Here is a 24,407-nt window from a genome sequence, read left to right on the forward strand (position 1 = left end):
TAACCTGGTGTCCTTTCCTGATTGCTTCATGAACGTATTTGGTCCAATAATTCTGTGAGACGGCGAGAACGACCTGACCAGGCCACGACAACACCCAGTTGTCCCGCTGATCCTTCAAGTATGCAGCAAGAGACTCTGTCATCACCATGTGGACACTCTTCGTCATGTCACCTTCCAATTCGAGCAACCACTTCTCTACTTGACCACGAGCCTTAGCCGTTGAGATGACATCTACAAGCGGAACGATTTCGCCCTCACTGCTTTTCATCTCAGTAATCTCCAATTCGTCGGTAAAAGTGAGCTTTGCAATGCCTTCAAAACATTTCTTCAAGTGCGGCTGGACTCGAGTTGGATCCTTTGTCTCAGAGAGAATCTCCAGCAGCTCGTCGTTTGACAAAAAGAAAAAGCGTGGGAAGTACAGACGCTTTTTCTCCAGGTACTCGTTCAGGCCTTTGAGGATCAGCTCAAGTAGGTCGTTACTCTTTTTCAATCGATCAAGCATATTCTCGATTTCAACTACAACGAGAGGATGTCGGTCTTTCACCGCAACCACCATAATCTCTCGCCACGTCTTGTCAACGGTTGTGAAACGGCGACCTTCCTCTGGCATCTGAGCCATGATGTCAGGAGAGCTGAAGATGGGCTCTAGATAGAGCCACGTTGATTGCACTTTGAGCCATTCATCAACAATTTCCTGGAGGAGAAGAAGCTTTGATTCCCAACCAAGGATTCGTTCCTCAAACGGACGAATGAATGGCGAACCACGCATAGTCTGGGTTTTGACAATATGGTCGTCCAAAAGATTCTGGACCTCATCAATATTGGACAGAACCATAGTACCAGAATCACGATATGCACTCATACTGAATTCAGTCTACAACAAAAATTGCAATAGCAAAATCGGACCAACATGCAATCATACAGACAAGCAACAAAGAAAAACTACACGACTAGCCAGTATAGGCACACAAACATGCACGACTGGGCCATTGGGCAGGTACAAACACAATGTGCTTGAATGACATACATTACACCAACAAGCAAGCACGATTTGATATCTGACATCAACTGAGAGTTACCTTTTCCCACTCTGACAGCATAGCATCCATGACTTTCTCCAATGAATGCTCTTTGCTTGCAGCTTCGCTGATCTGCTCCAACTTCTCCAGGTAGGGCTCAAGGTTCATGTCAATCAATTTAGATAAGGTGGTTTCCTGTGACAACATAGAACAGCCAACACTAATTAATATATGCTGCATATACCAACTAGTGTGCACCACCAACCTCGTCTGGCTTCAATGGATAACCTATTTCGTCACTCATCTGGTCCCAATGCCGATCTCTCAAACCAGGGTTGCACAAAGCTGAGACAAGAGGAATGTGCTCTTTGAAATCATCGACTTTCTTCTTTAGCTGCAACAGTTACACAAGTATGGTAAATTCTGTGTTGTACAAAACAGCAGCTTTGTGCTCAACTACAGATTCCCTATTGCAGGTCAGCAAACAAGCTAACTATGCTCACCCTATGTCTCAATGCATTTGATATTGCCTGCCTCTTGGGTGGTGGCTGTGTGTGTGTGTGTGTGTGTGTGTGTGTGTGTGTGTGTGTGTGTGTGTGTGTGTGTGTGTGTGTGTGTGTGTGTGTCGCGTGTGTGTGTGCAAGTGCGAGGGTGTTGTATTGCATCCAGGACCATTGGATAATAAGTTCAAGTCACTATGAGTACAGATGTATTCCCTGGGCAAGGAACACAGGCAGTTGTCTCTCTCAACTCAAGAGTATAATTGAGTACCTGACCTTTGATTAGGGTGCCATAGGCTTCCAACTCTGACAGGTCACAGGTCACTGTGGTTCCAGGTGGGAAGTAGTTGCCCACACCACAGTTGGTGTTGCAGTCAACTGCCTGGCCCAGCTCCAGGAGATTGCTCAGTGTGGCCCATAGATCCTGTGTAGAGCACACGAATCCAGCCAACACGCTGGGCAGCGTGATTGTGTAATATGGCAGCTTCTAAATCCATTTGTCATAGTGTGTCCGTGCGTGCATTCATGCATGCCTGCTTGACTGTCCATACAGTATTGGAACATACAATACCCCTATTCTAACAACCCATCCCTGTTGAACTACCAAAAAGCACCAAATTCTACATCTCAACAACACCAGAGACTCTCAACAAATTCACACCCTCGTACCTTAGCAGCCATCTCTTTTGGAAGTGGTGTATCAGAAAACGTTTTCTCAAGCTTGTAGAGAGTCCTCCAAATAGTGCCGACATCATTTTCAACAACCTCTGGATCAACGCCTCCAAATGGTCCTTCCATCCATACCCTACAAGCCAACAATTCAACTACAAGGCATCGCAGAAACTACCTAAACACACTGCTCACTTGTGCTTTTCTTGAAATTCTGTTACTGTCTCATAGAGTTTGAGATAAGGATCAAGTGTATTCCTTGCAGTTGCACGTTGTGGATATTTTGATCTGTCCCAATCGAATGCATCTTCTTCGTTGTTGATCTGCTCAATTTTAGCACTCGCAGCTTCCAGTTTTTCATGGATAAACCGAGCCTTGCGTAGAAATTTAGGCAGTTCAGCAACATCGCCAAATGTCTAAAGCAACAAGTCAATGTTTATAACCAGCAGTTTTATTTTGTGGTACCCATCGTAAAAATTCCAAGCAAACTTAATTAAGACACTTAAACAGGAGCCAAACCAAAAAGGAAGCCACAGCTACAGAATTTTTGTACACATTTGCCAAACAACTGTTGTACCATATATATTTATGTGAACAGCCTACATGAATAATTTAGAATAAATGCCAACAATCATAACACTTACCGAAAACTCCTCCAACTGCCGGTTGTAAGTTTGAAGTTCTTCTACAAATCTCTCGCGCTTCAACTACAGATTATTCCAAAATTGCATACACTGCTCGTTACTGTAGAAAACTACAAATAAATAATACCTTCAGAGCTTGCTTCTGCTGCTCTGATGTTTCACCAATAATTTCACGTGCTTTCTCAATCGTTTTGGGCAGCCTGTGCACCCAATTAAACACTTCTCTGTTGAGACGAATCTCAGCAGGAGGCATAAGAGAGAACTCGATGAGAAACTGCATACGCTGACAACTTTTCAATACCTAATAAACACAGAGAGCAATATAGGAACACGTAATGCACATTACATTATAAATGTCACATATAAAATAAAGGAATCATAACACTGCATGGGTAACAGATGAACAAATACAGACATTGACATGTGATCTACATTCATTTGCACATCTAACCAAAGCTTCTAGCTCAGCTGTTCGTTTAGTCTCCATATTCTCTATGAACTTCTTCAGCTCCAACAGCTCATCAGTTGACTGAGGATGTTTTATGGCTCGTTCACAAGACATTTTGTATTCTTCACAAACCCTGTTACAAATCATTCTATTAGCTATTAAACAACAAACAACAACAATAGACCATATATTGCATATAGAGGAACTACTAGTATGCAGGGCGGATGTCATGAGGTAAGATGCAAAGGTGAGGCTTTCATGCTCATACAGAATTCTCTTGTGCAATTCAGACGTAGAGTCAATAGTGCATAGTTTATTATTATGTGCACATTTCATGATTAGCATATGTCCAATGCTTCTGTGACACACATCTACTTCCTTAAAACACTTACAAAATATCCGGTATGATTTCCACATAATCAGGCATTTTTATTCGCTATACTGACACTTGCACTCAATAATTTAATCAACAAACTGTACAAACTACAGGTAGCAAAATAAAATCATTTTTAGAATAGAAAATGTGCCCCAAATACAGTGTAGAATGCACACAACTTCGTCTGTGTATAGCGTTCGTTTACAACAATAGTAACCCTGGGTTATTAGGACAACTGGATCACCACATCAATATGACGTACAAAGATAGGTACACAAACGGATACATAAAGCTGTGCAAGACAAAGAAGCTGACACATAGGAACAACAATAGCTCATGAGACAGAGAAAAATTGGACAGCAGCAACAAGAACATTGAGCAACACAAGATTACAGTAACTTACTCTTTGTTAAGTGCAATATGGTCTTTACTCATTCGTTCCAGCAATTTCGTACACAATGCATCAGCTCGTTTGGCCAAAGAGCGAGTCAATTCATCACAATGCACTTCAAACATTCCCATTCTGATCACCTAATGAAACACAAAGTCTCACATCAGCCAAAAGCATGCAAATCAACAATTGCAGTCGATACTGTATCACTTACAAAGGTGTAGGTAGTACGGCTGAGCTTACCTTTTTGTGTGAATAACTAATCTCATGGACAAGGTCTCTGTACTTCTGCACTTCCTATAAAGATAAATAGATCGTACAGAACATATCAAAACATCAACGAATAGACAGATTAAAGCCATCCAAAATGTCACATCTAAAATCTAGTAATGTACAGGTTACTCACTCTCACTTAACACTATCACTGTTTCATAAAGACAGCTAGGCAAGCAAACATGCAGATAAACATCGATAAAAGAGATCAAGCAAACCAAAGATTGATAGTAAATCACAAACAATTTAGCAGAACAAACATACAGCTTATCAAGTCAACCTTACATTGGCATATTCTTCAAAACGATGATCTCCACTAAGGAACTCCTCAATCTGAGCATCAGCCTATGTCCAAATAATAAATCAGACACGTGAAAAACAACATATGCAAATACGAATAGCATACTTCTCCATTAACCAAGAAGTTATATTTGTCGAAAGCACTTATGTGTGCAGCAGGCATAGTCATCTCCTTCTTGATCACCTCACTAACCTGCACAAAGACATAATCATCATTTCAAACTACAGGAAGACATCACTAAGATCATCTCTTGATACAATTATTCAACAGACAGTCTTAATTAATTAATATGCATGACAAATATTTACTATGTCATTTATTGAATAGTTACTAAAGAACACTGTCTCCAAATTGTGTGACACTCATGCATGGTTGCACACATTGAAACCGTATACTGCATAACATGAAACATTGGCAGAAATTTGTTTTGGTGGTTTGATAAGAAATTGACAAAAGCATATTGGCGGATTTCATTTTGGTGGTTGGACGTCGTTGTTCGACAACTGATGTATACACATGTATGTCCGATATTCCCCACCCAATGACTACGTCATTGAGGATTTGCGATTGACAGCTACATTCGTGGCTATCACAGGTAGGCACAACAGACGGCAAGCAGGGGTTACCATCTTGTGGCCTCATCTGTGTGACGTAGTGCCACATCACCATGATGCCTGATCCACATGGGTAACAACATCATATATCCTGGTGGCTAAACTAATGGTGGATTTTATACTGGTGCTCGCTGAAATATCCACCAGTCTGCCCAAGTAAATTCCCCACCAATATTTCATCTTATACGGTATGAAGATTGCAACTATACAGTTTGTCCATGAGAAACATGAAGTAATCAAAAATTCACACAATCAGAGCAGTACACTGCTTTGCTCATTACTGCATGTCATCATGGCTATAGTCACCACCATTAGGGATCCACCAGTTTCCACAACTTACAATCAATTTCATCCCCCCTAATTTGACCCCATGAAACTGCTTGCAGTGAGCAAGATTATTACCTTTGTATGCAAACATTAACAAACCTGGACATCATTTGGACATCAACATGATCATGAGGCTATCACATGCATGCCTTGCCTTTGACTTGTAGTTCTGCATTTTTATATCAAAACATATGGCAACAGCATAGCTGTCACTCAAACACGTGAACTCATATGTCATCTGTAGTGTTTGTGCATTTTCCATAACGCCAACATTACTTTACATTGGCATTACATCGTGTCTTCAAAGAGTGGTGTGTGCCTCATGACTTCTAGGAATCTCCGGAGGCCTAGAATCTATAGCCAAGCAATAGAGCACTAAGTACATAATTAGTGTGCTGTGTTGGTTGGTATTGCATTACTAACATAGTATTGCATTACTAACATAGTATTGCTTTACTAACACCCCATCAATCATGAACTCGACACCAATGTAATTACCTCATTGAAAGACAATAGGGCCTGTACTACAACATGATGGATACAACAAAAGTGTTAAACTACCTGCTGCTTGGCTGTTTCCAGAAACTCATCCTTCACAATTGGCTTCAGTGTTGCTTTTGCTTTCGGTCCTTCCACTTGATACAACTTTGTCTCAACCCTTGGCACTGACCCAACCGCCTTTATGATAACATCATACATGCTCAACAGAACAGCTTCCCACTTCGCCTCAAGAGGTTCAAGCTTGATAGAATTTCGTTCAAGCACAATACGAACCACAAAGCCCTTAAACTGCTCTAAAGCTGACAACTGTGCTGGCGGCTTGAACAACTCTGTGTATCTATGAATACTTTGTATGGCTAAACTTCTCAACTGAGAGGTCATTAAGACAGCAACCGAATTAAAGAAAGCATCCAAATGTTGATGTGGAATCTGCTTTCGCTTATTTCCTTGGTAGAAAATATTTTGAACTTCTGGAAACCACTTTCGAAGAAGAGTTTCTTTAGCTGCATTGACATGTTTGTCTATGGTAGCCGCAAAAGCTGACATTTCATATGCCTGATCATGGCCACGAATTTCTTTTGCATCAACAAGGCAGAGATCTCTGAACTGCTTGTGCCATAGATCAAGAACGGCACGATGAGTAGGATTTACACTGAAAAGATTCTTAGACAGGAAATGGTATGCTGAGACACGTGAGCGTCCCCACATCTTGGCATACAGAGCCATTCTGGTAAAACACAAAGCAAAAATGAAATTAATGCATAGAAATAACATAAAAATCTACAATCGAACATACAAGCTATGACAGAATGGCAAACGATGGTATTAACTAGATTAAAACTTAAAACAGTCTAGTAAACTAGAAGGTGCCAACGTCTTTTTGCTATGTGTAACTATATTGGTAAACTGGTGATTAGAAAGTGAGTCATATTCGCTATATATACTGTAGTTAAATGTCAAATGAGGTATAATTTTAATACAAACCCCATCAATTATCATTTTTGGTTGTACCTCAATGTATATAAAGACTAAAACTTTCATTGATCACCCAAAATCATTTTAAAATAACCAATTTCATGCGGACAAAAACTAAAGGTTGACAGCAATCAGTATCTTTGGACAAGAGTGAATGTGTTTCAGAGCATACAAATGAAGCTCATGCATACAAATCACTGTCTGCAGATCACAACGTTTAATACAGATTGTCAATTTACTGTGGTAGGTAAAATACCTGTAAGGAAGTAGTACTTGTTTATACATAGTAAATACATAGTTTGAAATACAGATGGACTCTCACTTTTATATGCTATACTCATTATTTTGTCTCAGATATATACACAGCATGTGCTAGTATAAACGTGAACCTCTGTTGAAACTTTGTTTCAAAAATAGTAATCACACTACTACAACCAGACAGCACACAGCAGCTACTAACCACAAAACTAGTCAGATTCTGAATCTATCTGCACTGTTCCAGCTAGGATTTGAATAGGCCACATCTGCAACTCTACCATTTAAATCAACAACTACGTTTGGTGAGACCAAATATGCGTTTACCATACATTTGCAAGAATCTGGTTGCGATATTGATTGCATCATGGGAACTGCCTTGTCGCTGACAAAGCCACTTGCCAAGCGTATTGACTAGCAGAACGTCTGAACAGTGCACATGCACTCACATACTCCACAAGCTAATTTTCTCGTAGATGTATAGAGGCGTCGATGAGATGGTTGGCATGTATTCAAGCTGCTGACCATGTAGCCATGCCAGCTCTCTCCAGACAGCATTTATGGCTCGTTGCATGGTACAAATAAATCGTGCCTGCTACCACAGCACCGTCAGTTGGTTGTCATCAAGCTGTTTGCAGCCCTTGATATCGTTTTGCATTTCATTCCGATTGACATCCGAATGTCTCAAAAGCAACCCGTTGAAGATGTGTTTGGCAAGAATGTCGGGAACTGCAACATTGCAGAACTAGAGCAGTAGCTGGCCAAGCACAGAATGATAGAAAATGACCAGCGTTTACGTCTTAGTGAAACCAAGAAAGGTAAACGCATATTTGGTCCCACTGAAACCCAAACATAGTAGTTGTTGATTTAAATGGTAGAGTAGCGGATATGGCCCATTGGACATGAATGGTAAAGGTGTACCAACGAGGGCACTTTGTATTGAAAGTGGGCCAGGCTTTACTGAGTCATGCTAATTGTTTTTGCCAACTTACTGTATATGAAATTGAGTTCATATTATAATCAAAGTTGGCATCGGCATCAAAGTCACAAGCAGGCAGAATCTCTACTAGTGTACTATATGCACGACTCAGGTTATTTAAGCTAAATAATGATAATTTCAAATTGTGCTTGTGTGCCAAGCGTTGGCAAATCCCAGTGACCAATATAACGTTTAGCAGTCAGCCCGCAAATGTCAGATCACAATCAAAATTTGATTGGCCGCATGAGAGTTTTGATCAGCCATGCATAAATTAAATGTACCTTGTACCTTGATCTCTTATGCACCAAATGAATATTTCAGGAAATCCAAGAAACTTAAAGCCTTAGATTCACAGACTAACGCGCGCCCTACGCTAGAATCCCAATCATAAATGGTAGCAAAATTACTGAAACAGTACTGTACACATACGTCATGTTCATAAATTCTATATTAGACTGACCTATTTTGAAAGAAGCTTTTGAACAAGCAATGCTGAACTCTCACATATTAATTAAAATTAGTCATGGTTTTGCAAGGACCATGATAGTATGGAGGACGCAACAGCTTCAGCTTGCTCTTCCAACTGCTCACATACATTCTGGCGAAGTTTGACGTGATCCTTCTCACATCCAGTTAGTGTCACAGACGCAGCACGAAAGAAGCAGTTGCCATCACCCTCCACTGCCACTGGTTGATGAGTAGACGGAGCATCACTAGGATAGAGCTGAGCAGCAACTGGATCACATACTAAGCTCATTCTGATGCAGCCGGATGTTTATCAAAACAAGACAGAGAATCCCGGATACTTAGCGAGGTTAGCGCCAACTAGTTAGCGAGCGTCACTCTAACAAGTGTTTGCGCCTGTGTAGGCCGTATATCTCTGCAATGGCTGCTGATACCTACTACCCTAGTTGCATGACGTAAGCAATGGTCGAATATTGGGACCTTTGAACATTGTTAGTTTCAGAATAGAAGGTCAAAAAGCTAGAATGCATGCTCTACTTGGGGCATACTTGATTGTAAGAAGATCTGTTAGAGTACGCAAAGGCGGTTACTAAAGATCTTAAGAGAGTCGCTAAATAAAAACATCTGGTGAAACCGGTAGTCTCAATTAGCACATCCTGTGTAAAAGCCAACGCTAACGGAGAGTAGTTGCATGTAAGTTGCTAGCTAGACTAGCGCAGATAATGAGCACAGCAGTAAGGTGCTCTCTTTAGCTCATATTTCAACAAATAACACCCTGTAACATAATTACAGATAAGACAATAACAACCTAATTTATTAGTGGTTACAGCAACCTAGATATGCTACACACATGTCATCACACTTTCTGCTATATCCTAGGACACCTTCTGAGAACAATTTCACGCAATTAGTTTTAGGAGCAATAAATCTATTCTTAACAATACTCAAGGGACACTGAGAATGAAGCATTGTACTGTACCTTAATTAAAACGTATAAATAAATCATCATCATGTTTGCTGCTACCTATTTATTGCTTTAGTACTTTACAAAATGCAATAAAGACTTACTCTTCCAAATGCTTAGATACAGCAGAAGCCTTTTCATTCCACTTGTCACGAGGATCTCTCAAAACGAAATCAACTGTAAAACAAACGTGATCACTTAAATCAAAACATTCAAGCAACAAACAGTTACATCTTATACATAGACTGTATTATGCATGAGCCTACCATAACATCGTGATAAAAAACATTGCCCATCACTTCACTTATGACTAAATGTAACTGTGCGCATTTACATATTGCAAAACGTGTTTTTGAATATTATGCTCTTACCTATTGCTTTCTTGACACTGAGAATGTAGTCCTCACGCATTTCGTCACATAGTTGTTCAATGCTTTCTTCACGGCCAGTCTGCAGTGCTTGTGGGACATACCGTAGAATGTTTTCCACCCACGAGTCTTCCATAGGAGCAACATGCTCCGTGTCGATCCCATGTTGAATGTAGTAGTAATACCGCTAAACACAAAATATCATGCCAAACAGTTTATTACAATCTCACTGACTAAAAAATATCATTTAACATCCTGTCTGTACATCCACGTGCAAACCAAATGCCCAACTCTGTAATCAGCTGTTCAACTTTACTGTGCAGTTTCTAACACTCATAGACTAGTCCCATAGCAATAGCAGAAAGCATAAGGTAGCAATTATAACTAGAGAGGTGTGTGTGTCTGTGTGTAAAAGTGTATCTTTTAAAACGTCCTTTCACAGCTCCACCAAATTTTGCTGGCACACGCTGATCCTATCAAGGTAGACAGTGAAGTTGTCATTGTCTTCCAGACTTTCTTGAGACAACACGATTTCTTGCTGATTGAACCCGCCTCCACTCGTGCATGAATTTCTAGTATGGCACATTGGCTCTCAACCAAATTTAAACTGCACAGTCCTGACCTCAAACGGTACGCATGGAGTATGTCGTATATTATCAGTGATGTCGATAAAAGCAAAATGTTTTCAAGTAAATCTAGATCTTTCAAAATATGGCTACCGTAATGCACATGAATAGCTGCCACATGTTTACTACACTTGTTCCCTGCAACGGTAGCGTCTTCTAATGAAAACATCCAAAGGAAATGTCAAAATAGCTGCAACTTTAGGCGTGATTTGGCACACATACGGGGAACAGAAAATCCAGGCATCTGAGTTGTTTCCACTGAATAACCAGAGTGGACACATGCACAAATTTGTGTTGATTAATTGACTTAATTAATTAATTAGCCCAGGCAAAGAACTAGCTAATCAACTAGTATAATATAAACTAAATATATGTTAAAATAAATTATACATAAATAAATTATAAGTTTAAGGGTATAAACTCTGCCTACTGTTTTGTTCACAAAGTAACTGCTTGTCCAACCACTCTATTCAAAAGTGTATTTTTCATGCAAAATAGCTGTTAGTTATTAATGGAATGAAAGCTAGAGTATATATTGAACAAACAAGAACAAATTCACACATTACTGTATACAAAAATTGATATTAACTCGTGTAATGTTTCAACAATGCTGTGTCCATATTAGACCAGAAATGGATCACGATCTGATTGTGATCTGATAAGGATAGCAAACGTCCACGCGGCACTTTGAAAATGATACCTCTTGCCTTTTTGTCAGTATCACGTGACTGCTGACCAATGTGTAGGTGTGGGTTCTTTGCTTGTGGAACAAAGAAAGTGAGAAGGGTTAGATGTTCTGACTACACTCATAGCCAGAGGAGATAGAAAGCTAGTGCAGCGCTACCTGTATTCAGCCAATAAGCACCTTCTAAGCCCTGTATTTGAACCACGTGCCTACTTCAGTCTGCCTTGAGCCACTGTGAGTGCAACATCCGGATAGACACACTAATGGTCCTGAGAAGTCGTGACTCTTTTTATTATACACTCTCTTCCCATTCCTTGGTAGAAGCAAAGTTACCCACGTTTGCCTAGCACAAATCCGCCAAAGTAGGAAGGTAGAGGAGGCATTCGATAGATTCATTCGACAATGCCTACTTGCATGAATAAATGACGGACTATCGTTGCCACAGGTCGTAACTCCTAACATTTCGTGCAATATTGGGTCAAGCAGAATACATGAAAGTCGTATTTCCCTGTACAGTAGGTGACTGCTTTGCAGGTAGAAAGTGTGAACACTAGTTGCTTTCAGAATCCTCCTAGGGTTAGAGTAAGTTGTACTCAGAGTAAGGTTTACTACCAGTTGGAGATGTCTGATTAGTTACCGTTACGTTTTAACTGCCTTGAGATCTGTTCCTTTAACACACACTAGCTTTCTACATTGCACAGAGTTGTGGTCGCTACACTCACCGAAAATGGTGGGATAACTTGGGATAACTCACAAAGCATCATTCTATAACGACTCGTCTTGTCTCACACAGACAATTTAGAAAAGCGGTTGTGGAACCATAAAAAAAGCACAGAAACAAAGCAAACAAGGTCTAGGGTAGACCAAATTTGCCTACAGGCGTGCCTTTAACGCACCCTAGCTTTCTACCTCCTCTAGCATAAAGATAATGCCCACTATTTTGTAATTTGTATTCAACCAATCACGCGATCCGATGTGGGTTGAATCTACCTCTCATTGTGGATTGGATTTATCACGATCCGATCCAGTTGCCAGCGTGGACAGGGCTTTATGTTGTCCACTAAGTCATTAAACACCAATTTCCTATAGTCTGTGTCAGTCGATCAAACACCACTACAACTATCAGTTATCATTACAAATTTTCACAAAACCAAACACGCTCTCATACCAACAGATCCTTTTCTGCTGCCGATGGTGAAGGAGACTGACACAACGGTGGAAGCTCTGGACCTGCAGAAGACCTCAACTCTTCCAGATCGTCCTTATGACTAAACATTCCGCATCTACAGCAATCCACACATCCGCAACCTGCACAACGTCCACTCACGTTATGATCTGCACGAGCTCGCTCCGAAATTGCTCTCGATTTCGCCTCGGCTGCGCGAACTGACCGAGACGGTCGCGCCCAGAGACGCCGTTGCCACGGGCAACGCCAACAGAGCGCTGTTGCCCGGCGTCCCACGTCTTACTCCGTCCGTGTTTGGCTCTCCCTTTGCGACTGCCTATGAAATACATCGAAATTCAACGCACTGGTTGTTTCTCATCCTACATGTCACGTGACATCAGACCGTTGAGTGTGATGGACGTGTCCAAGCCTTCAATCGGAGGCCCTTGCATGATTCGAGGCGGAAACGATTGCGTCGGCTTGAAATTAGGCGGCGACAGCTGCCACGATGGTTTGCTGCGATGCTATTGAGTCAAGAAATCGTGACGTCACACACTGTAACAAAATTTATTATTCTGAAAGTTTCCTAACGCACCTGCGGTAAAGTAGGAAGTAGACGGACGGGAGAATCAATTTTCTTGATATTGTGAGTGGTTGGTCTCTGCAAGAGCATGAAGTAATGAAATGGTGATAATAAGTAACCCGTAAGGAGCCCTGCTCCTGTATTTAGAGAGACAGAGTGTATTTTACCGAAAACCCCACTGCTCTGCCGCTAAATTCCGTCATTGCTGTACAAAATCAACTGCTGTACACATAGACGAATGTCGTTGCTGCGGCAACCTTGTATACGCATGCGTAGTTTTGTTGGCGCTGTAGTTCTGAACTACACAGCTTTCTCAGGTGTGACGAACTGGGGCTATGGTGACACAGGTCACTGACCTGTGCCACCAGAGGCTGGCCTTGTGCACCAAGCAAGCAAAGATTTGACACCAGGCTTGAAGCCACTCAAGCAGATGTGACGTCACAACTGTGACTGAACACAATACATCATGATTGAATGCACCATGATGACAAATGTATCTACACATGAGTATTTATGTGTGTATGTATGTATGTAAATGTATGTATGTATGTATGTACAGTATGTATGTGTATGGATGTATGTACGTATGTGTGTATGTCTAAACAGAGCATTTCTAGCTCTGTATGTCTATTTAGCCTCGTACCAGACCCTCTCGCGCCGTCGTGCCCGGTTCCCGTATAACACCACAACGATTGTCGTGTCATACGAGACTCTGTGTACTATGTAGGTAGATACAGTAGGTAGGTAGGTAGGTAGTCTCAACCAGTTTCGCTCAGGTGTGTCCGCGTGGGCGTGTCATTTCCCTTGGGCACCGGGATGCGTTCCAATGTACTTAGTAGATTCTTGTATCACACCAAGGCACCAGCGTTATCCCAACTCGGCCACCCCTGAATTCCTGGAGTTCGTACAGTACCCATGCTCTACCATGAGGAGTATGCGTGTACAAGCGTCTCTAGACTGATAAAACACCCTAGCCATTGATGCTCCACAACGCAACTAGAAATGATTGCCGGTATAGTAAATTTAGTTTAGGCTAGCTTAGTGTGCACGCGGTACTAACATCTTGAAACACGTGCACAGGCGGCAGAAGCTGTTGCAGATTGAGAGGGCAAAGGCAAAGTCTAGGCGGGCATGGTCCCTTTCTTACATAGCACCGCCTGGCGAGGCAAAAGTATCTCATCTAGATTAAAAACAAAAGACTTACAATCTGGAGGCACTGGACTTTCCTTGGTTTATGGATTTGCTAATCTATTAAAAGTCTCAGTGTGTCTCTTTAGTTTGCAATTTTTTGCACCAAATGTCTAGGGGCCAAGGGACTTGGTTGTATTTGTACTGCGTACTTTATATCAATACCCATGCCACAGACGATTCCCGTAAAAACACGACTATTGATCAAGGCAGAACGCTAATAACCTCAGCGAACTACAAGCATCTAGATGCTGTAAAGACTTCAAATTTGTTTCTGCAATCGTTTTCACTTCCGGCTGTCGTCCAGAGTTGTCTAGAGAGTCCACAGGTGCATGATTCTGCGTCTTTTTCAAGTTTTGTTACAAAGAATAGAAGTATTTTTGCTTAAAGTGCAAGACAGGGTCCATTCCGGATGTTAATCAGTACTATTGGAGAGGCTTGCCCCGCCTCGCTCCTCCGCTCAAAATATTGGAGGGGCTGAGTCGTGTGTCAGTGCGGGCGCTCATTTTTTGTGACATATGCGTATCAGAGTATGGAACGTCTATATGCTTACTACAGCGGTCAGAGTGTCTTCAAGACATTGTATCGTCGCTTGCAACTAAAGTTTATTTAGTTAATTAAAGAGGCAAAACAATTGCTTATATTCGGACGTTGAAGATCGTATACACTGTACTCTAGAGCAATAGTTTTATCGTATTACGATAACTGTTGCATTGCACCAAGACCAAGCGGTACCACACGCATGCACTAATAAAATATCCGACGGTTAACTAAAAGAGTGGATTTTATCTGGTGTCGATGAACTTAAAAGCTTATAATGTTAAAATGTGTTTCTATCCTCGTCGCAGTAGATGGGGCTGTAATTTATGTATTTTGATGTTGCAATGATGTGTACAAACCAGAGATTGAAAAATTACGAAATATAGCAGCACTATACTGCATTGTGATAGTCTTTCAATTTAGCAAAATAGGTTGTCATATGACCTGGTAGACAATCCTCGAGTCGAGCAATTTGTTCCAGCTTCTACGACGCAGTCATCAGTTGGTGCTTCAAAAGTTGTTCCATTTGAGATACCTAAATACATCAGAGATAAGAAAGATTGTAATTATATGCACAAACAATAATTATATAGAGTGATCGTTTATCTCATGAGAGCAGGTGTTTACAAGAGCATTTTATTTAATTAATAATTGAATGATGCATTTGCTTTCTTGCTGCTCAAATTTTATTATTTATTTTAAATCATCAACAGCAGTTATCTACGTTAGATTTTTAATTGAAATATTTAGAACAGTAAAGGAAAATTTTATACTTACCTTATCGTTTTCGGTTTGATCAAAGATCGACTCAAATTTCTCATCTTTCAAGAGTAGCTTGTTCCACTTGTTTTGCTTTTGATGTCAAAGAATTTGAGATGAGTATGGATAGTAGGTTCTCAAAAACTCTGAGTCTGACATTTTCCACTGACCGCGGATGTGAACAGAAGTTATTTTACGCACTCTACGTTTTCTCGTGCCTTTAGCTGCAATTTTCTCTCTCTTGATTATTTTACTTTCGCATGCACAATTATCAACAATATCGTTTCAGTGGAGTGTAGATATAAAGGGGCACAAGTATAGATAACGGGGCTGCTATGATAATAATTAACTAACAGAGAGAACAACCTACTGTTTGTTATTGTCAGATGTTTTTAGCCTTATGCCTACTTCTGGGTCATCAAGTTGCCTTACGCATCTAACTGCACCGTCTCTAGATGTGTTTTTGTGATAAGTATTTTTGATGGCCAAATTATCAAAAGCCAGGAGGAGGCTGGCGTGCTTCTTCTTTGGCAACAAACGCTCTCTCTTTTTCATGGTTTGACGTGTCCCTTGAAGTTTGATTCTTTGAGCTTCAGATTGGACTTTACCTTGAGCTTGCATGTGCACTCGAGCTATCTCAAGTTACTAGGGTAGCAGCTGCAAGTGCTTTGTAGCCTGTTATGTTCTAGTACCTATATCAATGATTGCTTGTAGTTATGCTTAACTTCGTTTTAGGGTATAAAGAGTTATTGCAGGAAGTCTCCTCAAGCCTAGATGCTAGATATCTAGCTAACTATACTCGATTGTTGGCCTCATCGTGTAGTCTCTCTTCATCAAAAAGTTGGTGTATACATTCCATAAATACTTTAAACATTGTGAAATTTGTCTAAGCAACACTTGAGCAATTCTCTGCACTCGTGGCATTTGTGTAATTTGTGTTCATTAGCTAGCTTGAAGCCTCGGAGCTCTAAACACATTTCATGCGCCACCACTGTAAACACATATATCTAACTAGCTGAACATGCGAATCCTAATTGGTATTCTACAATATTGTGTCTCTATAGACACACTTACACATACATCAAGAATTTACCTAGTAAAATAGTCTGGTTAGAATCTCTTCAGGATAAAACATATCATGTATGTGTAACCTAGAGGCAGTACACTGTGTGTACATGCATCCTTAGATCTAATGCAATTAGTCAATCCGTTTGCATCAACTTCCGTTGTAAAGCGCCTTTATTGGCTTTCTATTATATTTAGATATACACTAGAATAATATTTAACTCTGTAGGCCATACAACAATAAACATTCACCAAGCAATAAGATAAAAGTTCTACAACTCAAAGCACAGTACCATCTCTTAGGCAAGATCATATATCCGACACTGATCTAGGCTTACAACAATATGGTGTACCAACGTACTATGCAGTGTCAAAACGGCATGTTACAAAGCACAAGTTGGAGCTCCTAATTAATCAACAATCCTAGAATGCCACACTTACTATAACAGAGAGACATTACGCGGTGTCGAAGCTGCAGGAGAGCGATCTTGAGTTATGCGCTTACTTACATTTCGATTAGATCTGATAGGCTCCGCCTCTTGCTTAGCTCCATGCCAACGACATTTGGCGCAATAGATCCGCTTTACGATCGTCGTGTGCAACACTTAGGCTCGTGTCACTCCAATGTGGCCTTGAAACTCGAAGCAACTCGACCAAGCCGCGAACATCTTGGTTTCTCAACACTTGCGGCGAGGGTCTTTCCGGTATCGCCACCTTCAGCTCTTCGGGTACCGATCTAGGCGACGTTGAATACTTACTAGAGTCGCAGTTTGGGAAGTCGTCGTCGCTCCATTTGTCGAGATCATCGATCGACGCGTTCTTGGCGTTTGATAACGTCGCCGACTCGCAGTCGTCCTCGTCGTCGGACGTCAGACTGCTGCACGTGGAGATCCCCGAGTCGCTACAGTTGCTGCCAACGCTCGTTTTCTTTTCTTTTTTCTGATTTTCCATGAAAAACTCAAACTCTTTCTCCCAATCGGTAAGTACGAGGTTAGCTAGTTTAGCACGTGTTCCAATTAGTGTAGAGCAACATGAGAGGTTGCACTTACTTGATCTCGTCGATACTTTGATCCTTGGGAGCAACACAGTTCCTGAGCGGCTGGTTCGACATTTGTACTCCATGATCGGTACTTGCGCGCGAAGTGATACCACGCAAAGAACGGTAATTCCTAAATCCCAGCATAGCGTCAAGGACACGGTATATGCGGAGCTTCATTAAGTTAATTAGCGAAGCGGACGCCTCCGAGGAGGAGCCACTTGGTATTGACAGTTGTTTGCACCAATGAGGCACAGAATGAAGTCTTAGAGTGACCAACAACAGTCAGTAGTTTTGGCTTCCAACCTCTACATGGTTTCAAGAAACAAAGTAAGAACCTTTGGGCCTTGACCCCAAAAATTTTCCTGCTTTACTTTCTTTTCTCGCAAATGCTTTGAATGTATTTGTTCCTTTCAATACATCGAAAAGTTTCTATCTAGGCTAAGGATAAGAATTTAAGGAAACGAGGTGATGTTTTGTTATGTAGATGCTTACTTGGTACCCCGGATTGATAACTCTATACAGTCTAGTATCACTTATTCGACTTTTTATGCGTCTTGACAGCTTGTCACGTGTGTGATCACATGGCTGGTCAGTGTACGTACATGTCCATCCACGTGAATGTTAGTTGTTTCTTGAAACAAGTTTGAGAGTGAGTTCAAGCGTTTCTTCTCGTTGTATTCTACAGTCATCTACATCTGCATTCATTCTACATCTATACATTCAGTATACCCAATTTGGAAAAAAATGCCGTCCAGTAATGCGAACAATAGCTGGTTGAGTTCGTAACAGCTTGAGTTATCCAACACCTATCCAACAGAGGTCCGGTCGTGATGTAAACTATCCTGTTATTCGTAATACCCAATAGTAGTAGACAACAGTGACAAACCAAAGAATCTGGCAACTGGCATTAGTGGAATCAGCACTAAATGGGTATTGTTTTGGCTACATATTTGTCTATCTAGTACAAATATGTCGTTTCGCAAACTGTAGTCACTATGTAAACGAAAGACCTAGACACCTAGACCACACTAGACATGAATTAGGTAAAGTGACCAACGGGTGATGTTGATTTAGCGTTGTGTGTGTGTGTGTGTGTGTGTGTGTGTGTGTGTGTGTGTGTGTGTGTGTGTGCGCGCGCGCGTGTGTTTACAGAGTTGATTGAAGGGATACGTGCAGATGTTTGTGTACACAAGCTGACTTCCAGTATTAAGTTGTCTTTAGTGGTAATTAACTTAACTACTATCAAAACAGTTGGTGTGAAATAGTAATCTCATCTAGAACAACCAAACAAAATCTTAAAATTTAAATTTTAAATTATTATTCTGGAATTAAAAGGCTCTAGCAGAGCGATCTAGAGATGTTTACGTTTTCTAGAATCAAGTGATGTGATAGGCTCTATAAGTAAGGCCAAGAGCTCGTAATTACACGGTAGGATACGGAATATCGTATGCAACCACATTTGTACTAACTGGTTTGTAATTTGAAGACATTGGAAAGCTGTGACGCCTGCTGCCTGCTGCATATGATTAGGGCGGCACCAATTGGTGATAGGTAGACGATACGTATCGCTTTCCAAGAGACCCAGCGCGCTGTAGCGACGATAGAGTTTCGGAAAGATTGAGTCAGTTGTGTAAGGCACATAAAGCTAGAGCTAGAGCTGATATTTACTCGTATTTGTATGAATACGAGTTGCTATTGGAAGCCCTCTGACAGAAAGTACGTGCATAAAACACGAAACATGTGCCGTGCGGTCATTTCGTATCATCTAGCGGATTATAGATTTGTACTGCTGTTAATCGGTGCTAGCTTGAGAGCGTTGATGCCAGGACCGCTTTCCGCACGCATGCACGAGGTGGGGGAGGACGGGTGACAGGACGGGTAAGAGGGCGGGTGAGATGACGGACAGAAGAAATATCTTCTCTCCTACCTCTCACTCGCAATTCCTCTTCTGTTCACTTTCTCACCTGCGCCCTTCCCTCCTCCTCGTGTGCCAAGGCTGGTAAAGCAGGGTGTGCCACGTGGGCCGACCTACCCAACTCTTGAAAATGGGACTTCCGCCAACGGTGAAAACGTCTAGAAATATAATGTCCAAATGATTAAATAAATTATCTATTTTTACGTTTACTGTAGGGGGGTTTGGCCACGCAAGACCTGCCTTACCCAAATCTGCAGTGCTCCGCCGACCCTACCAGTGCCGAAAGCGGTCCAACGCGTAATGAGGACAGCCCAGCTACTGGCTGTTCCCCATAAGTGTGAACTTTGAAAATCATCAATATCTCTGCTGTTTTTTGGACTTTCGCGATGATCTCGGTATCGTTAGAAACCGCTAGGTCTGGCATTTCTGTTTATCAAATTATCTAAGCCTTTCCTACAAACGAAACGGAAGGATAGTACTTGTGCATATCAAACACAAACGGGAGGAACAATGGCTATTATCCAATTATCTTGTAAGACCAACGGATCAGCAACCGGAACCATTTAAGATAATTGGTATAACATGGTCCAACTGGAGCAGCTCTTAGTGCACTAATGAGTACACCTGGTGTGACCTCTACTTCATTACTCACTTCCGGGTTCACGCTTACGGGGAACAGACAGTAGAGTGGCAGTGGCAGCAGGATTCCAACGTTTACTTGCGACGCTGCTAGTGCTCCATGCGACCTCTAGGCTCGAGATTCTAGCCGGTCATTCCCCAAGAGGCGAACGACGTTTTCGCTTCGTAGGGAGATGACTGGCTCGACCATCGCGCCTACCTGGTGTCGTGCAGACAGACATCCATGTTTGAGACATCCATGTTGGTAAATGCACCGTCACTGTAAAAGTTCCTATACAGTTTAGCGCGTGCCTCGTCAATAAATCCAAAGAAAATCAATTTTGTCAAAAGCTACAAAACCAAATCCAACAAGTCAGCAATAACAATCCAAAACGAGCTACTAAACATCACAGCCCAAGAAGGCGGCTAGCAGCATCCAGGATGACTTTATCATCAGGGATCTTCCCAGCGGTTGTGCCCTTGTCGTTGCCCTTGGCCTGCCACTCCGCCAACGACATTTTGCACTCTGTCACCTTCCCATTGGGAGTGTAGATCTTATTATCATGCACCACAGTCATGCCATCCCCACTACACGTGGGATTGCCATAATCCCCATCACGACCCATAACCACAGTGTTGTTGTAAAAGTAATCCTCGTGGCCCTTCAGTTGAGAGCAGATGCCAAACCCGCGCCCAACGTACGCATAGATGTTGTTAAAGTGGTGATTATCATGACCACCAAAGTCGTTCTTCATTCCGTTCCCACTGTATGCAAAGAAGTTTCCGCTAGTCATATAATAGTTCGACCCATCGTCATTATCGATGGCCTCTTGGCTGTGATAATTGGCAATCATGAAGTTGCTGCTGATATAGTCATACTGTTTGTCCGGCGACGGCGTTTTGCCGTCTTTTACCTTGGTAACAAACACTTGACGGTCCCAACTGTTAAACGGTCCATGGTCACCAGACTCCCTGCAAGTGTTCAAGAGTAAGTTCTCAGTCAAATTTGACCCTCCACCAAATCCGTCATTAAAGTTAATTCCCGCACGCGGTCCGTTAAAAAATATATTGCCTATGAGCAAGTTCTGGCACGATTTAGCTTGGAAATAGAATGACGACTGTTTCTCCCAGATGCCTATTTCATGAACAAAGTTGTTGATGATTTTGTTGAAGCGTGGTTGATTGCCGTCTGTTCCGTCAGGGCCCATTCCGTCGACGCCAGCGCCTGTAGTGTAGCCCCAAGAGCCTATGACAGAGTCTCCAATCCAGGCAAACTCGGAGTTCTGGATAGTGACTGCTCGATTATATCCAGATATCATGATTGCGTTGCTGTCCAACCGTTCAAAAACACAAGAATCTACCATGGTCTCCTCTGTACCCTCAAAAAAGAGTGCACCCATTCGTTCCAAAGCCCAGTCTCCACCAGATGGCATGCCATGTGGATCCATGTAAGTGTATGCGGTATCTTTGAACATAACTCCTTTAAAAGCGAGACCTTTGACAGGCTTTTCTTGAGTTCCTGTAACGTTAAACAACGTTTTCAAGTTAGTTATTTCAAATACTGTGTCCTCTGGTGGAGCACCTGTCCCATTATACCAAAAGTATAACATTTTGGTCTTTTCATCATAGAACCATTCATTGGGACTGTCTAGTTCTTCAAATACGTTCTCAATATAAAACTCTGCTCCATTGTTGTTTCCTCTAGCGCCCTGAAAGCCACCTTTGCTAAACATAAACTTGCCAGATGATGCATCATAGTCTCCCACTTCAAACATCCAACTAGCCCAGTGACCTGGACGCCATGTTTGAACAACAGCTCCAGTCGCGTTCTTGTAAGGAGAGTTTGGAAGAACCGATTTGTCAACTATCATTCCAGAAGGTACTTTGTAAGTGAAGGCCCCGCCTCCTGAAGTGGCACTGCCACACCAATAACCAGCTGGAGGACTAAAGTATTTGCAAGGACCACCAATACCAAGCTGATATTTCTGAAAACTGTTTGATGACGTCCTTATAGGCATATTAGGATTCACTTCTTTGTCAGGCTTAGTTGGTAGAGTTGGAGGAATCCAAGATTTGGCTTGTAGAGAAGACCCAAATCCTAACTCAGGGTCAGCATTGGGATAACGTGCTCTAATGGCGCGCATACCATTTACACGCAAACCAAGAATTGATGAAATGTTGTCATGAGAAAGATCAGCCACATACACGTTTGTTGCAGCGCTAAGTCGACCACTCACGTGACCATCTTCAGACACAGGGTTCCATCCATGGTCAAAACGAAACCAGCACTGTCGAGCATACTGCCCTTGTTTGTCATCATGCCAAGTCCAAACATTACACGAGCCATTGGCCTTACACATGGACATACAAGTCATGTAATCATCATATGTCCCATTGATAGCAATCTTTCCAGGTACTGGATGCTGGCCATAGATGGCATTCTGATTCATCTCAACGTTCCAACTGCTGTTAGTGGAGACATTATGAGGCATCCACTTGGGCATAATGAGTCTGCCCCCGCTCACCCACGCCTCTTCACCCTGATAGCTCTGAATAGTCAATCCGGAGGAATCACTCGCCATTAGATCAATAGTTTGGTCTAGATAGTAGACCCCCTTGCGTAGAACAACGCTAGAGCCCGGGCCAGCTTTCTGTGCGCTTGCAACGCCTTTGGCAACAGTCTTGAATGGCGAGCTTTGGGTTCCAGAGTTCGAGTCGCTACCCGAGGTAGCATCGACGTAGAAAGCCGTTCCGGTTTCGTCTACAGGAAAGATTCCAATTCGACTTGTAGAGAATTTGTGGTCGCCGACGGATACGTTGCAATTTTGTGCTTCTTGAGCACCGTTGAGGGCGTCGGCAAGCTGCTGGAATTGTTGCTTTGTACGCATTGGCTGGATTTTGCGAGCGAACTCCATGGCTAACTGACGCATCTTGCAGTCGAAGCTTTTTTGGTCACCTAACGCGGCAACAACAAAACCAAGTAGCAGAAAGGCGGCAGAAGAAGAGACCGCCATGTTGAGTAGGCTATCTAGTCACGTGATTGGACTGCAATAGTCGCGAGGTGTGTCGGACTCCGAGCATGTGTTTACTCTGAGCCGTTTAGAAGCTGGCCCTGTTTATACTGCAGCTACAGCGCACGGAAAAACATAGGACTAAAAGGCCAACATTTGATCAAGACTAATAATTTTTTGCAGAGTTTACCAACTAGTCTTGCATGATGGTGGTAAGGATGAGACAAAGTGTGTGTGTGTGTGTGTGTGTGTGTGTGTGTGTGTGTGTGTGTGTGTGTGTGTGTGTGTGTGTGTGTGTTGTGTGTGTATGTGTGTGTGTGTGTGCCTGTGTGTGTATAAATTTTTAAACCTGTGGCTAGTCTGCTAGACTGATGGTAGTCGCATGCGTTACTAACTTAGTGGTCACGTGATAAATGTTTAGCATGCAACTGCAACTGGATACGAATTAGGTCAATCGTAGATTTTGATTTGCAATTTATGAAACAATTATTTTGACAAATGTACAATTTGCTATCACTTCTTGAAATCGACGTTAAACAGGTTCCATGACAATTTGGTATGCACGTAATATATGCAGTCGACATAATTATTACGTAGGTTAGTAATCTTACTACAGGTTAGTAGTAATGTTACAAGCCAAAGAGCAGTCGGTCTATACGAGAATTATGCTAATGCAGCCACTAGATATCATACTCTAGAAGTCCAACTCACGCTATCAAAGTCTATTTGTATGTAAAGTTTGGTTGCTAGGAGGCTAGACGTTTAAAAAAGTTTGAAGACTCAAAGTCTGACCCTTTCGGGGACCCCATAGCAACTGCGTCACTGACTGTAGATCTTTGCATAGTTCATAGCTACGATGATAGACTCACGTGGTTAAAAACATTTTTAGGTATTTTCTTTATATCTCCTTTTGAAGTGTACCAAGTTGATATATATTGAGGATTTCTATGAGTGATGTTGAGTTCCGCGCGTGTGTAATTCGTGCGCTCCAGCTGATATCCCATATCTCCTGCAAATCCAGAGAATTAGAAATGCTTGGTACTGAAGATCAGACTCTTCGTACGCCTGGGAATTTCTTGATACACACACACACACACACACACACACACACACACACACACACACACACACACACACACACACA

At 42.0% G+C, this 24,407-nt stretch overlaps 2 protein-coding genes across 2 annotated transcripts in view; both read right to left on the bottom strand.

Annotated features, from left to right (window-relative positions):
- Nucleotides 1-13,379, bottom strand: part of LOC134194214 (dynein axonemal heavy chain 7-like) — a 32,901-nt gene extending 19,522 nt beyond the window's left edge. The window contains exons 1-20 of the mRNA XM_062663140.1: nt 13,296-13,379; nt 13,141-13,206; nt 12,949-13,069; nt 12,708-12,882; nt 12,549-12,648; nt 10,073-10,256; nt 9,806-9,878; nt 6,124-6,790; nt 4,727-4,813; nt 4,606-4,665; nt 4,291-4,344; nt 4,060-4,187; nt 3,284-3,413; nt 2,960-3,133; nt 2,833-2,895; nt 2,384-2,604; nt 2,189-2,324; nt 1,285-1,413; nt 1,080-1,214; nt 5-874 (exon numbers count right to left, since the gene is read on the bottom strand). Coding sequence (XP_062519124.1) covers nt 5-874; nt 1,080-1,214; nt 1,285-1,413; nt 2,189-2,324; nt 2,384-2,604; nt 2,833-2,895; nt 2,960-3,133; nt 3,284-3,413; nt 4,060-4,187; nt 4,291-4,344; nt 4,606-4,665; nt 4,727-4,813; nt 6,124-6,790; nt 9,806-9,878; nt 10,073-10,256; nt 12,549-12,648; nt 12,708-12,882; nt 12,949-13,069; nt 13,141-13,206; nt 13,296-13,331 — 3,609 coding nt within the window. The 5' untranslated portion in view covers nt 13,332-13,379. The remainder of the gene's footprint in view (nt 1-4; nt 875-1,079; nt 1,215-1,284; nt 1,414-2,188; nt 2,325-2,383; nt 2,605-2,832; nt 2,896-2,959; nt 3,134-3,283; nt 3,414-4,059; nt 4,188-4,290; nt 4,345-4,605; nt 4,666-4,726; nt 4,814-6,123; nt 6,791-9,805; nt 9,879-10,072; nt 10,257-12,548; nt 12,649-12,707; nt 12,883-12,948; nt 13,070-13,140; nt 13,207-13,295) is intronic.
- A 7,193-nt stretch (nt 13,380-20,572) lies between these two features.
- On the bottom strand, nt 20,573-23,288 carry LOC134194060 (uncharacterized). The gene has a single exon (XM_062662963.1). The coding sequence runs from the start codon at nt 23,264-23,266 to the stop codon at nt 20,660-20,662; it is 2,607 nt and encodes an 868-aa protein (XP_062518947.1). The 5' UTR covers nt 23,267-23,288; the 3' UTR covers nt 20,573-20,659.
- Between the last annotated feature and the right edge of the window lie 1,119 nt (nt 23,289-24,407).

The sequence above is a fragment of the Corticium candelabrum genome, chromosome 18 (genome assembly GCF_963422355.1).
Source record: "Corticium candelabrum chromosome 18, ooCorCand1.1, whole genome shotgun sequence".
NCBI lineage: Eukaryota > Metazoa > Porifera > Homoscleromorpha > Homosclerophorida > Plakinidae > Corticium > Corticium candelabrum.

What these genes read in the sequence shown, in the direction of transcription:
- LOC134194060 (XM_062662963.1), bottom strand. Translation starts at nt 23,266, where the DNA reads ATGGCGGTCTCTTCTTCTGCCGCCTTTCTGCTACTTGGTTTTGTTGTT.